At 40.3% G+C, this 16325-nt stretch overlaps 1 protein-coding gene across 1 annotated transcript in view; it reads right to left on the bottom strand.

The window, feature by feature from the left end:
- Positions 1–16325, bottom strand: part of Spata7 (spermatogenesis associated 7) — a 43159-nt gene that overhangs the window by 16133 nt on the left and 10701 nt on the right. The window contains exons 4-7 of the mRNA XM_023719622.1: positions 13784–13831; positions 8423–8556; positions 1975–2444; positions 705–774 (exon numbers count right to left, since the gene is read on the bottom strand). Coding sequence (XP_023575390.1) covers positions 705–774; positions 1975–2444; positions 8423–8556; positions 13784–13831 — 722 coding nt within the window. The remainder of the gene's footprint in view (positions 1–704; positions 775–1974; positions 2445–8422; positions 8557–13783; positions 13832–16325) is intronic.

Below are 16325 nucleotides of genomic sequence, written 5' to 3'. Positions count from 1 at the left end.
TTTATTTATTTATTTTATTTTATTTTATTTTCTGGTACCAGGGAGTGAACTGAGGACCTTTCACTTTCCCGACAGGCGCTTATGCCACTGAGTCCTGCCACACACCCTACCTTATTTATTGACTCATATGGTATTTTGAGATGCAGTCTACTGTCCTGCCTGGCTAGACTCCTTAACTTGTGGTCTGGGTCCTCGTGTGTCCGTCTACAGAGGAGCTGGCACTCAGGGCACCACCGCCACGCCTGGCTCACATCTGACTCTTTAAGTCTTTGAGTCACAGTCTCTCTATGTAGTTCAAGCCAGCTTTGAATTCACTTTGTATTCCAGTGCGGCCTCAAACGCGCAATGATTCTGCTTCAGCCTTCCGAGCGCTGGATTATAGGTGTGTGCCACCATGCCTGGTTTAATCTGACTTAAGAAAACAGCACTTAAGGTATTTTATTTATTTATTCATCTGTGTATCCAGCTAAGCATCTAGATGCTAAGAACAAATGATTTTTCAGATTTTTTGGTGGGCTCCATTTAGCCATTCGGAGAGAGGGATGACCACTTCTAAGCAGGCAAACCTTCCATACACTGGCTATTCCACACTGCAAGGATCTCTAGGAGATTATTCTGCACAGGCCAAATAGCTACACAAATTCCACGTAGGTTAAAGCATCTGCACTTCCAATGAGGCAACACAGAAAGATCTCACGGATTACCTGCTTTAAGTTCACTTCTGAATTATCTGTCCATTTCTTAATCTCAGATGTTCCCAACTCAGAATTAAAACTGTAATATTTAGAGAAATGATTGTTACTCCTTCAAAATATAAACACTGTGATGACAAGCTTTCTTGTCTAAAAATACTCTTGACCATAAGAAAATGAGATCCATTTATCTATTTTTATAAAATGCAGTTTCTAATTATATAACCTGGAAATAGGGTTTTGGATTACATATACTTCTGCCTTTACTCAAATAATAATTAATTTTGGTTAAATATACACTGGGGGAGATGAAAGGTGACTATTACCTCTGTAACATAAATAGAATCATAAAAGGATATGATATGCTGTACTTGCCTTCTTTCCCTCCCGTCTGACAATACCATTACAGTCCATTCCTTAACTTTTGATTGAATATTGAACTTTTAATTTCATTTGAAATTACCTCTTCTCTATACCCACATAGGAGGATATTAGGCTGATACTTTTTTATTTTCTAAAATAATGAAAATCTAGTTCCAGATAAACTGTTTATGTAACACGATAAGATTTGTTTCTCTAATCATTTGGCAAACTTTTAACGAGCATTTATCATGTACCAGGCATAAACATGCATGAAAAGATGACTGAGGCAGATGACAGTCCATTTCCAGACATTATCTCAGCTATTTAAATTATTCCCAGGCAGCTGGGAATAAAGACGTGGGCGTGGGCCTGGGGCAGCTGCGTTTTCTTCCTTTTACTCCATTCTTCTGCCACTTTTAAAACAAATCAATGTGTATATTTACACAAATGCTAACTGATAACATTTTAATCATTCTATAAAAGTATAATATGTAAAAGCATACAAAAGTTTTAAGAGCTATGTTTGAAACAATAAAATATGCAATATTCACCTTTATAAAGAATTTGACAAATTTAATACTATTTGTTCTTTCAACAATTACTCAGATAGTTTCGATGGTACATTTAAAAGAAGTCATACTAATCTCCCTCCAGTCAAAAGGCTGGAGTCAATTCCTTAACTTTTGTCAAAAGGCATTACCAAGGGGCCGGGGAGATGGCTCAGTAAAATAAGTGCTTCCCTGGCAAGCGCAAGGGCCTGAGTTCAATCCCCGGTTCCGCCAAAAAAAAAAAAAAAAAAAAAAGGCAATGCAGGCCTCAAGCCTGATACACACAGGGAATCCAACAGAAGGCGAGAACACTGTGCAGCTCAGTTCCATTTCGTTTCCTGGGGTTACCATTGGTTGTTAACGTGCCGTACCTGCTTAATTCAGTCTGGGTCTCAGCCTCAATCTGTGGACCTGTGAAGTCCTTTCTTCTTTTGGCAGGTGTGTAATATCGATACTGTGACAGGAAAGATTTTGCTTCTGTTTTTAAAGTGCGTGGCATGAATGGCAACTGCTTGTTAGAAAAGCAGTCGGCGTGTTTTTCTAGCAGATCCCCACTGGCAGCTTTTGAGATGACCACCTCAATCCGGTGGGAGCTGGGGAAGGCGCTCCTGGGCCGCAGGCCACGCATGGTGCCCGGGCCTGGGCTCCTGGGACCGGACGTTAGGCAGTCCGTGCTGGAGGCACAGGAACGGTGGTTCCTTGCAGCACCATTCGTGGGGACTCTGTCAGGTTTACGCAGACTTAGCTGTGTCTCCGAAGGAGGCAGGAGCGCCTTTGCAAAGGATGGAAATTCATTCGCTTCTTCTATCAACATGTCCTGGTTCTGCGGTTCCCCTAAAGGCTAAGAACATTTGATTTGAAGTTATCAACTGGATTAGAAATTCACATAATCCCCGATGTCCAGATTTTCATGTATAACTCATTTAAAATTCACACTATCTTTTTCAGGAGACCTTTTTGGTTTTTTAGCAGTGCTGGGATTGAATCCAGGGTCTTACACGTACGGGGCAAATGCTCTACCGCTGAAGTGTGTCACTGAGCCCTTACAGATGAAGAAACAATTGCAGGATGTCACAGATGGAAGCAGAGGCCAAACCTACCTTTTTTTTTTTTTTTTTTAACTATAACATTATTTAAAAAACTCATGGAAAATTATGTCTCTTTAGGTTTTTACAGAGAAAGGAAACAAACTAATTCTTATTTCTTTCTTGGTAATGAACAAATCAGCCAATGTAGGTACTGATTTATCTATATAACAAAATTACACAGGAATTATGACTACCTTAAAAAATAGATGGTTATCTTTATTTCCTATCTAAATTTTCCATTTTATCTCAAAAACAAAGAAAAATTACTGGAAGTAAGTTAGCCTACTGGCATTAAAATTGTGAATCACTATTGTGCTACTTGGCAAATGATTTCACTATATTAGTTTTTTTTTTCTTTTTTTCCCACTATATTAGTTTTAAAAAGTATTCCCAAACTAGGTTCACATTATAGTACATGTATCCAAAGAGTTTGGCTCCTTGGGAAGAAACTTCTAAGTACAATCTGAAAAAACTCCAAAGAGGCTAGGATTCAATAATCACAGGAATTATTTATAATCCCAGCACTTGGGAGGCTAAGGCAAGAGGACTGCCGTAAGTTTGAGGCTAGCCTAGGCTACATAGTGAGTTTAACTCTAGCCTGAATTACATAGGGAGACCCTGTCTTAAAAACAACAACAAAAACAAAAAAGTAGTTCACAGGAATTACTTACATTTCAAGGAACAGTATTAACTAAGATCAGAAAAGCACGAGGCATTAGGATGCCTGTAAAGAAACTCTTTACCAGTAGTGGTGTTTTCACTACAATGAAATACAGGGTTGGTATTAGCTCAGTGGTAAAGCATTTGCCTAACATGAAAAGGGTTCTGGGTTCAATTCCTGGCACTGCAATTTAAGAAACTAAAAAGACACCTTTATCTGTTTGAAATGAGCTGAAAAAACTGATTCTGAACTGACTAAAAACATGGAATTTTTCTGTGTTTTCTTATAATCTCTACTTTGTATTCTACTTTTTGTTTCCTTGTAAATCCAGTGGAACACAGTATGAAAGAAATTGTACAGATCTGCTGTTTGAATTTATGTAATTTTCTTCTTTGTTAGGACTATCAGAAAGCTTGGATAGATACTTACACAAAATAGATGTCACACATTGGTAAATGCACTAAGACTTGAATAGCAGATTACTGCAAAGCTATGAAATCAGAAAAGAGTTGATCAATTCCGTTTCCAGGGAACAAGAGCGGAGGTAAAATGATCACTCACTTATGCCACCCTTATAGACTGATATGACCTGGGCGACCTGCTGTAAACTTTCTGGGCTCAGAATCTACACTAAACAATAATCATTGCATAGTGCATGTGCTCATGCCAAGAACACCTGTTCGGTTTTACAACTTCATAGAACAACTGACTACCATGTCAATCTTTTCCAGGAATAATATCAGAAGAAATGGTATACAAAAATTTCCCAACGATCCATTTAAATCACTTAAGAGTAACTCAATAGGAGGGGTACAGAATATTAGAAAATCTGTTTTGCAAAAAGGTTTCAAATTATATAAAGGAATAAATGGACAGCTTTTAATGTTGACTGTTTTATACTTTTTTTTTTTTTTTTTATGGCGGAACCAGGGATTGAACTCAGATCCTTGCGTTTGCCGGTCAAGCACTTATCCTACTGAGCCATCTCCCCGGCCCCTGTTTTATACTTTTAAAAATGTCTCACACTGAGAAATATGAAATACACGCCATATTCAACAACCCTACAGCCCAGTGCTACACCAGTGTGAGTGGAATGGGAGCCCTGGCCAGGGGTGAAGAGGGGTGGCAAGGCTGGGAGGGCTGGAGAGGGCTCTGAAGGGGACAGTGCGCAGGTCTGTGGAAGGGAAGAGAGAGCGGGGGAGGGGGAGCAGCAGGAATTTTCTGGCATACTTTTCCTGCATATAAATAGCGAAGAGGCTCAGAGGCCAAAGCTAGCTTCTTCATGTCGAAGGCAGCAACCTTTTCAGTGAGCACAGACAAGAGGTGCAGCATTTGTTAACCAAACACCCATCGAATTATCGAAATAGCTTTCCCAGAAGAATAGTTTTAAGGCAGTTTGGATGTTTCTAAAACACCATCAAGGCTTGTCCAAAGTGCATACGGCTTGCAAGTTACTATGAATTCTCCAAGGAGGCAATGGAACTATACAGAAAAGCATAGAGACTAATCTACAGAGGCAAAACGTTACAGGAATGGCAGGAAAAATGAATACAAAAGATTGTCTATTTACATATATATAAAGCATATATTTTTACATCATTATAAATAGATACCTAAAGATATACTAAAGTATACAATTGAACAAACTTCATACTTACCTCAAAAGACTCAAAAATTCATACTCAAAAGTGTGGAAAAGTAATATTTTAAAACTTTCAATTAAAAAGTCCTTAAAAATGAAAATATACTTGTGAGTCAAACACTGACGAACAGATTCCCAGATGGCAAATCACGGTACTGAGGACAGAGTAGAAGTCTGCCCAAAGCAGCAGCTCTGTCCGGTCCCATCAGCTGTGCTGCTGCCTGGGGGTTCTCAGTTATAGTCCCTGCCTTCCCTGGAGACTCCACATCCATTCTCGGTCCAGACCTCCTTCCTGACAGAACTGCTTCTATCCATCTACGTGAGTGTCACATGTCGGTTCCTCAACTCGAACATGTCCACACACATAAACACAGACCTTCTGTGTCACCTCTGCCCCAGAAGAAAATCTGCACTTGAAAACAGTGGCCACTGTTTCCATGGACGATACACTGCCATCCCCTGCCAGGACAGAGGGGCAGGATGCTCTTTCCTGCCTCTTGCTCTTCACATCACCGAGTCAGTGATCACGGCCTAGGGATCCTGCTTTCTCCACAAATTCCTTTGAAAAGCATTCATTGTGTTCTCTGTGCTGCCTCAGGTCAGGTCTTAATCTCTCTTTCCCAGATTACTGTAACCCTTTCATAGTTAATTTGTGTTTTACTGTGGCTAGCGTGGGCTCTGTAAATGGTATGATACGAATTCCCAACTAATATCTGGTCCAAAGCTTTCCCACATCTCAATGAGCAAAAATTCAGATTTGTTATTAAAGCAAAACACCTCCTAGTCTTCCCCCTGCTTAGGAATGTATCATTTCTTCATCTCCCATGGAAAGAGCTGGAATAAAAACTACAGCAGGTGGTACTTGACAGACAGCACAAGAAGACTAGCTTTTGCCAGGCAGGCCATAGTTTTGTGACATCATGGGTGCTAGGGACAGAAAATAAGCTCCGGGACTGATCCCATGCTGGCGAATCTGGGACCCTCTCAATGGCTAGTCCCCAACTTGGTGGCTCACAAAGAAACTTGTTGTGTTTGAACACTAGCACTGAGTATAACAGGACTACTAGCCTTTGAGAATCTGAGGTCACATGTTGTCCCCACACAAGTCCACAGCCTAAACTTTCATTATCCAAATGATGTACAAAAATCTTGAGCCAAGACAAGTAATTTGGCCCTTACTAATTAATTACATGTGGGTGCAGAAAGCTATAAATTGATTGATGGTGGTACTGGGGATTGAAATCAAGGCCTTTCAGCTGAGCTACATCTCTAGTCCTTATTTGTAAAAAATTTATTTTGAAGCAGGGTCTCACTAAATTGCTAAGTCACTTCAGGCTTGAATTTGCTATCCTCTTGCCTAAGTCTTCCAGAGTGCTTGGATTACAGGCACGTATGCCCACATTTATCCTAGATTTTAAGAAAATTTAGCAATTAATTGATATCAGATCCTAAATCTCACAAGCAAAAATTCTGAGACAATGGGGGAACTCTGAACCTTGGACATTTGATGACATTAAAGAACTGTTATTTTTAAGAACTGTTATTATTGCTATAATGGCATTTTGGTTGTGGTTAAAGAAAGCTTAACTTTTAGATAGGAGGTATGATTAAAAAAATACAGTGAGGGCTTGGGGAGATGGCTCAGTAGAATAAGTGCTTCCCTGGCAAGCACAAGGGCCTGAGTTCAATCCCTGGTTCCGCCCCCAAAAAACAAAACAAAACAAAACAGCGAACGTTTAAATTTTAAAAATGTATTAGAAGACATCTTGCCATTAATCACCTTCAAATAACTCACCCTAGCTGTGAGTCCGAATCATCCCATTATTCTTGTCGCGCTCTGAGGTGGTTCTGCAAGTCCTCTTTCATGAGTGTCTAGCTGCGCTGTTGTGGCTGCCTTGCTGTTCAGAGTAAGTATAAAATGTTTTGACTGCGTGGAGCAGCCAGAAGCCACGCGGTGCGGATGCTGCGAGCAGGCTGCGCGAGGGCCGCCGTACTGTGTTCACGAGCCCGTCTTGCCACCGGCTGGCACACTGCAGCTGGAGTTTTGATCATGCCCTACAGACACTCGTAGAAGAGGACGTTCAGAGCTACCGCCGAGAGTGCCAGCAACTGCTTCTTGGCCTCTGGATAAGACCAAGTGCAAGAAAGGGGCGAGAACCGTGGGACGAATGTGTTCTAGGTCAAGTATTTCGGCCGGGATTCATGGCAACATGTCTTTTGCTATAATACATTCTAAACTTTCAATCATTCACGGTATGTTTCGATCACAGCTTGTAAGTGCTGCAATGTTTCTGGGTAAAACTCTGCAGTGCCTGTCCGAGAGGGAGGTCGGGGGTGAGAACACAGGTGAAAAAAACTGGCCAGGAGCTGGCTGTACCTGAGGGACCGGAACACGTGAGCTCATTACAGACCTCATCACAGGCAGAGCAGACTCAACGCTAGAAAGCGCTGCAATTTGCTACATTAACAGAGTGAATGTGAAAAATTCTAAGTGATGCGAAAAGTTACTGGGTAAAATTATTTATCCTGGGACTGGGGGAAAAAAGAGGAAACAAGATATGTCACATACAGACACAAATTTCCTATAATGGGTGTGGTCATCATGCATACTTACATTGTGCCAATAAAAGGGAGGAAATTAAAAAAAAAGATTATACATTCATCCACATGAATGTTTAATTTCTTAGTATAGTCCTAAAATATTTTTTAAAAGAGAGAAAAGAAACTACCTCCTAGCAAACTAGAAGAAGAAGAAAAATTTTCTTCTTGTTAAAGGGTATCACAAAAAACCCCAAAAGCCAAGGTCAGAAAATTACAACATCCAGCCCCAAGCTGGCCCCCTGCCTTTTTAATTAATAAAGTTTTAGTGGACCACAGCTGAGCTAATCATTTTTCATTGTTAATGGCTGCTTCTCCAGTGCAGAGTAGTGATGATAGAGTCTGTGTGGCCCTAGAAAACCTAAAATTTTATTCATCTGGCCTTTTCTTTAACCTGTTACATTTTATTTATTAAAAATGAACACGTTCAGAACAGAGCTAGATGTGAGTTTCCCAAAAACCACTGGAAAATCTAGCATACATCACCCCTCCTCAGATAAAGCTTTGCCTTCCTGAAGCACTGCAGCAATGCCCCACGCCCACCTGGACGCCAAGACAAAGTTAAGCTGCATCCTGTTTAAGAAAGGACATTTTAGGAACTGAACACGGATGATTGCAACCACATTCTGAGAAAGAAAGTATCCCGCCAGCAACACACTGCTTGTTTGTACACAACATGCCAGCATTCAGAGTTGTAACTGAGTTGTACGAATCTGAGCACGGCAAACATTCCTAACCTACAGCAAAAGCTTACCAAGAAATAAGGCTGCACCAGAAAGGAAGTGCCCTAAAAGCATGGGCTTTTTTAAATACTACAACCGCAATCTTACCTTTTGGAGAGTGTTAAAAAATGACTTGAATTTATTTTTAGAATTGGCCTGAGCTGAAGTTTTACTTAATTTAGACTCTTTTTCACATCGTGCTAATTCCTTTTTGAGCTTTTCTCTCCGTTGCTGGTCTGCATCTAAATGGGAAAACAGACTTTTAAAATATGCAACAAAACACACTTAATTATTTTTTTGGTTTTGTTAAGACTAAAGGCATGAATCATTTTGCTTAATAAAAATTATTACAGTATGATGTATGAATAAAATCTATATATATATATATATATATATTTCTATAAAGATACTTCATGGGAATTCTAAATGAGTTGACTCAAAAGCACAAACACGATGGGACATCCTGGGCAAGACTAAGGGCATAAGAAAGCAATTCCCAGCAGGTATTAGTAGGTACATGAAGGTCTGAAATGCTTAACCACATTGTGGCCATGTAACCACCCAATGTATGGTTTGGTTAGTCTACAGACTTCTCCCCCAAATAAAATATACTATTAGCAGTGTCATATGCTATTAAAATATTAAATATAACATGACCTTAAAAATGAGACTAGGTCAGGGTGGTGGTGCACAGCCTACAGTGCCAGCTACCCAGGGGCGGAGGCAGGAGATCACTTGGGCACAGAAGGTCAAGGCCTGCCTGGAAACACTGTGTGAGACCCTGTCTCAGAACAACGAACCGACCAAAACAAAACCAAAGAACCTCAGGAAAACAGTTTGACAGCTGCTTAAGAAGTTAAACATATTACAGTAGTCCTCTCATCTAGGGAGCGTTCGTGCCAAGCCCCCGTTGAATGACAGAAGCTGTGGGTAGCTCCAGGCTCTATGTAGTCACTACATTTTCTATCCATACCTATGATGAAATTGAACTTATAAACTAGGTAATGTAAGACACAAGAGCAGTAAAAATAGAATAACTAACAATATAGTGTAATAGATTTTACCACATTACTAAGAATGGCATAATTTAAAAATTTATGCATTATTTCTGTAAGTTTTCATTTAATATTTTCAGACTTCAATTGACCACAGTTACTAAAACATCAGCAAATGAAACAGCAGAAAAAAAAAAAAAAAAAACCTCCTTGCCAAAGAGGAAAGTGATCGATGACGTAGAGTGGGCCTAAGGAGAGTCACATGGAGAGAAGACACTCTCTCAGGCTTTCACAGAGAGCACATTGGCCAAGCAATGGCCGTGACTCATCCACATGGCTGCACTGATAAAGGTTCTACAATCTGAGGTACAGGATCTCAGGACAAATCCTGAGGGCATTTCACTGACCTTCACAGACCAAAAAGCTACAACTCTTGTTGCATAGGTCCTGCTTTACCTTGGTCTTAACCATCCAGTAGAAAAGTATGAAGTCGAAATATAAGAAATAAAGCCATGCTGTTAAGTTGAGCTGTGGGGGACTCAGGTCAATAATTTCTGACATTGCCAGTTAAACAGAAGACCCAATGCTATTATGGGCTACTGGACTCTTTTAGAATATTTTGCTGAGTTTACACACCTATAATATTCAATAACGGAACTTAGAAAAAATGGGGTATACCGATGAATGTCCATTTTGTTTCTGTGTATTCAAAGAGGTTGGGATAGATATATAGTTGCATTCTCTTAATGAATAGAATGATTTGTTCTAATGGTGTTTGTAAATAGGATCACAAGTCCGCATCTTGTACAGCAATTAACCACTAAGAAGAATATATGCAGTGTATTATTTGTTGAAACTGTACTTCCGATTTGATTTGAAACTGTCTCATTGCTATCTGTTTATCAATAAAACTTTGAAAAAAAAACCAAAACAAAAAAAAACCTCCAAGTAAGAGGCAACTACTATATTACCATGTGATACAGCATGTCTACTTTCAGTAATGTAAATTTTTCAATGAAACTGTTATAAAAAGTAAAGCCTCTCTATACCTTATAAATACATACCTTATGAATACATAATTTTATGTCAATTAAAATGAATGTTTAATTAAATGTCTAAAGAGAAAATAATTTCAAAAGATTAAGAGGACATGTCCCGATCATCACAAACATAATAAAGTCTAGCTATCATATTAGAGTATAGAACTATTTAAAACAATTATATAGCAGTTTTGACACTATGAAGACTGAAATGGTGACCTCATCAGTCTGTGACCCTAAAGTGTAGGGAAAAGAGAGATGGGAACTGGGTGTGGCTACTGGGAGGCTGAGGCAGGAGGATCAGAAATTTCAGGCCATTTCTGGGCACCCTAGTGAGTCCCTGTCCCAAAATAGGATGGAAAGAGGACTGGGCTGTAACTCAGTGGTACAGAGCTTGCTAACACACACAAGGCCCTGGCTCAATCCCTGGTTCTGTAAATAAAACAAAACAAAACCAACCAACCAAACAGTAATAACAAAAAACAGAGATGGGTTAAATCCAGATTTATTTCCTTTATTTTTTTGATACAGGGACTCACTAATCAGTTCTCGGCCCTGTGCTCACTTTTGTAGTCCCCAGGATGGTCTCAAACTCACAGAGATCCTCCTGTTTCAAGCTCCCAACTGCTGGGATTACAGGTGTGCAACACCACACCCGGTTCTGGGGTTGCCACAGCATGCGGTACCGGGACTGACCTCCAGACCTCACACTTACAGAGCAGGCACTTAGGCCACTGTGCTATCTCTCCAGCCCTATTTATTTTTTTAAAAATATGTTATAAAACCTGCTTCTAAGCCAAACTGACAGCAATGAATATCAGCTCTGTAGTATAAGGAGTTTTAATGATACTATTTTAAAGATAGTTTAAAATTTACAATCTTTACAATTCTTCTAGTTCCAGCTATCATAAGGTTTTCTGTCTAGCAAAAAAGGAAAAGCAAACTCATGTCTGAACTGCCTGCAAGCAAAAAATATCATGTATAAATACTAAGTCTAAATTTTAATACCAAAAATGGAAGCCAGCCTTCCTGCCAGTGTTTGTTGAGTTGGGCCGCCCCTGCTCACCCTGAAACTGCTGGAGAGACCTGGAACCCAGAAAAGGCAGGGGTAGCTATTCTGGTTGTTGACAGTGTTAACTTCAAACCAAGTGTGGTTAAAAGAGACAAAGAAAGTCACTACATACTTGTTCGGTCTTTAGTCACCCTTGACCCTTTCCCTCTTCCATCTTATCTTTCTTTCCCCCATTAAATCCATTCCTAAGCACTAGTGGCACACAGGAAGTGTTTCCAGAGTCTAATCATTCTGATCTGTCTCCACTACTACTCCAGCCGCCACTATTTCTCATGTGGGTTATCCTTTTATCCTGGTACATTTCCTTTTGCATTTATCACCATCTGACTATAGTCTACTGATTTGTATCTGCTTGTTGTTTGTCCGGTCTAGCTACAATGTAAGCTCCAAAAGCAAGAAACTTGTTTCATTTAGCCCTTTAACTCTAGTCTTTAGAACAGTGTATTACGCACAGTAGGGACCCAATACATATTTTCTGAATTAGTCAATGAATAAACTCTAGTGAACTAAGATATTATAAAAAGTGACTGATTTTGCAACTGGTGAATTTGGATATTAGGTTTAAATTTTGTTGTTTTACTTTTAAAAGAGAAGACGTAGCTCATCATATTGAGGAACACATAAAGACAACAAGCAACAAATTTTCCTGTACCCACTATCATAGCTAAGCAGCTGGACAGCTAATCTGTGAGTTTGGGTCTGACTCTAGAACTGGAACACTCCAGAGGAAGAGCTAGTGCGGTAATCTTCTGTGCGACTTACCCTCTGAAGAGGATATTCTGTTTTCAAACTTGCTTACAAGCCGGGCATGGTTTCTATGCAGCCCAGGCCAGCTCAAATCTGCAGTCCTCCTCCCCCCAGTTTCCAGGGTGCTGCGACCACTGTCACGTGTAACCATGCCCAGCTTCTGGGCCAGATTTTGACATATAGGAAAAACAAAATCCAATGATATTAAATAGTTTATCTAATGCTACACAGTAAGTTAGTGGCAAACTATGGGTTCAGCTCTAGGTTCTTAAATCTAGAAATACACAACAGGCTTCTGGTACTTAAAACATTAAGCATTAGAAAGGCTTTCTCAAAAGATAATACATCAACACCCTCTATCATGGCTACTATCAGAACATAAAAAACAAGTGTTGGGAGGAATTTGGAGAAATTAGGACAGGTGTGTGGATTGGTACAACATAAAATGCTATAACCATTTCTCAAAAAGCTAAAAATAGAACTAGCATGTGAACCATAATTCTGCTTCTAGGCACAAATGCAAAATATTTGCAAGTGGGGTGTGCTAAGTCACCTTTCCACCTGTGACGAAACAGCGCAGGGAAGTAAACTTGAAGCAGGACTTATTCCTGCTCATGGACACAGGAAGTTAGCCCTGGGCCGAGGCTGAAGCCGCTTGGTGAGGGCGTGGGGGCAGAAAGCTGCTTACCTCCTGCGAGCCAGGAGGCAGAGGGACTGGCAACGAGCCCCAGAGAAGGGCACCAGGGACCAGACATAGTCCTCAAGGCCACAATCCTGTGATCCACCCCTTCAGCAGGCCCTGCCTCCTGTTTCCTAACAGGGCCACCACATTCTGTTCTTATCAGTGGCTTCATCTGTGGGCAAAGCCAGAGCCCTCAGGAGGCAATCTTTCCCCAGTGGCCAGCAGCAAAGCCTTCCGCACAGCGAGCCTTTTGTGGGCTACTTCGGATTCCAACCACAACACGGGGTCTGAGAGAGAGGTTTCCATACCTACACCCAGAACAGCATTATCGCAACAGCCCAAAGGTGGAACCAACTCAAGTACCCATCGACTGTTGAATGTGTAAACAAAATGTGGCATACGCACACAGTGAAGTTTTGCTCAGCTCTAATGAAGAGCGATTCAGACATATTACAGCATGAATAAACCTTGAGAACATTATGCTAAATGACATAAACCAGGCACAAAAGAACAAACACTGACTGAGTCTACTTGAGAAACTCAGAATAATGAAATTAATGGAGACAGAAAGCAGATGGTGGACAGGAGTCAAATTCATACAGATAGAAAACACAATGGAGGGTTCCAGGGCCTGGGAGGGGAGCTTCGGCTTAACTGGTACCTGGTACAGATGTTCTGGACACCAGTGATGGTGGTGGTTCAACCAAAATATAAACGTACTTGCTGCCACTGGAATAAACACTTAAGAATGGCTACGATGCTAAGATTTATGTGTTGTGTATCTTACTATAATCTTTTAAAAAAAAGGGCTGGGGAGAGAGCTCAGTAGAGTAAGTGCTTGCCTGGCAAGCGCAGGGTCCTGAGTTCAATCCCTGGTACCACAAAAAAAAAAAAAAAAAAAAAAAAAAGTGGCAGATGTCCAACGTAACTTACATTTGATGCTGGCACTCATGCTCGCTGGAATCGAGCAGTCAACAGCAGCTGAAAGAGACAATTTTTTTGTTTAATAATATTTTTGGTATTTAGAAATGACAGTACATATTAAAGTGGAAATCACAAAATGTTCCAGAATATGTAGTTCCTTGTTTGATTTTTATTGTACTTATGGAGATGAAAAACAAAATATCTTTGATAAAAAACACACTGAGAAAAAAAGTTTAGAACTACTGGGAGTAGTCATTACACTGCAAAAGAAAGCAGGCAGCACCGCACTGTTACAGGGAAGTGCAGGGGACGCAGGCTGACGACAAGCGAACAATGCAGCCCTGAGGTAGTACCACGCCCATTAGCGCCTCAGCACTCTGCTAGCACCCTCAATCAAGCTAGAATGGAGGACTCACAGCACACATCTCAAGGCTTACTGTAATGGTGGGATAGTACAGGAATGTGGGCTGGCATGAAGCTGGGCATGCAGACGAACAGATTCAAGATTAAGTCCAGAGAGAAGCACACACATATGGGCAAATGATTTAAAAAGTATTAAGGTAATCCCACAGGGGAATGATAATCTTTTTATCAACTGGTAATGGAAAATTTGGAGACAGACAGGCAAAATAGGACCTTTGTATCATAGTATATATAAAAACTAATTCAAATGGATCAGACATTTAATGTAGAGAGCTAAACATATACAACTAGAAGACTAATTTACAAAACTGTAGTGACCCGAGATTAGCAAAGAAACTTTAGGGGCCGGCCAAATAGCTCAGCGGAATAAAGAGCCTGCAAGCAGGCACAGGGGCCAGGGGTTTGATCCCCAGGCCTACCAGGCTGGCCCTGCCCCCGGAGAGTGCTGAGTCAGCAATGGAGACTGGGCTGGTGGTGCGCCCCTGTAATCCCAGCTCTTGGGAGGCTGTAAACAGGCGGATCACTAGGAGTCTGATCTAGTCATGAGACCCTGAACACCCTGTAGACCCTTCCCTAAGAAAAGAAATACAAAGAAAGAAAGAAAGAAAGTAAGTCTAAAATTTATTCCAGGATAAAAATGTAAAAATAAAACAAAGGCTGAGTATGTAGTTCAGTTGTGTAGTGCTTGCCTAGCATTCATGAGGCTCTAAGTTTGATTACCAGAACTGCGATGGTTACAAGATACTGTAAAATGGGAATAAACCTGACAAGAAAAGATAAACTGGGATGGGGGAATGGAGAAAAAGAAGGGAAAAGCAGAAAGAAAAAATATACAGTAGCTCCTCGCTATTATGTGGTTCAACTTGTGCAGACTCACTACTTGGCAAGTTTTCAAAAAATACTCATCTAAATTATTTATTGCGTATTTTTTTTCTATATCAGGGGATTATGCAGTACCAAACAGTATCTGTATGCTGTTAAAACTATGTAGGCTTATGAGTTTTGAAAATGGTTAAGAATATTAGAAGTGGGGCTGGAGAGATGGCTCAGTGGTCTAAAGCACCTACTTGGAACAAGCTTGGCAAAGCACAGGGACCACAGTTCGATCCCCCAGCACCACATGCCAGCCAGCCCCGCCCCCTGGTGGGCTGAGCTGGCCACACACACACACACAATAAATAAATGTAAAATATAAATAAATAAACAGCGGAATACATTAAAAAAAAAAAAGAATATTAGAAGTGTTTTTAAAAGTGTGGGAAAGGTTTGTAACAGTGTGGGAAGGTTTATAAAGCCTTAAAATATATATAAATACTAAAATAAATATACGTCCTACTCTGCTGACTTTCACGTATCCCAGGGGTGTCTGCAACGCAACCTCTGCGCTAAGTGAGGGGCCGCTGCATATATAAAAGGCAGTTAAGATAATTATACTAAGTTCTTTTAGTTCTTTTCAGAAAGGTTTGTGCTAATGACTGAACACTTAAAGGCCGATATCTTGTACTCTGAGCAACTAACTTAAAGATAACAGTATGCAATGTATTAACCTTGTTATCCTATCATCTTGTTTTGATTTTTTTTTTCTCTTTAAAATATAAAAAAATAGGCAAAGGTTTGAACAGGCATTTTACCAAGGAAGATCTATGGATGGCAAATGAGTATAAGAAAAGTTGCTTAATATCACTAGGCACCAGGGAAATTTTGCAAATTACAACTATGGAGAGATACTACTTCATACCCATGGCTAAAATGACCAAAAAAGGGCTGCTGATACCATGTTGGTGAGGATGGAGAAGTAATGGGAATGCCAGCTTGTATAGTTGCTCTGAAAGGTAACTTAGCAATGTCTTAACAAGTTAAACAAATTTACCATATTATGTCTCAGTTTCACTTGTATCAAATAAACTTACCCAAGTGAAACAGAAACACATACCCAAAGGTTACATGAGGGCTGGTGAGATGGCTCAGTGGTCTAAAGCACCTACTTAGAACAAGCTAAGCTAAGCAAAGCACAGAGACCACGGTTCAATCCCCCAGCACCACATGCCAGCCAGACCCGCCCCCTGGTGGGCTGAGCTGGCCACACACACACACACAATAAATAAACAAATAAATAAATAAATTTAAA

Source organism: Octodon degus, unplaced genomic scaffold (genome assembly GCF_000260255.1).
Source record: "Octodon degus isolate 3935 unplaced genomic scaffold, OctDeg1.0 scaffold00070, whole genome shotgun sequence".
Classification (NCBI taxonomy): domain Eukaryota; kingdom Metazoa; phylum Chordata; class Mammalia; order Rodentia; family Octodontidae; genus Octodon; species Octodon degus.
Note: the sequence above shows the minus strand (reverse complement) of the source record. Positions and strands in the feature narration are given on the sequence as shown.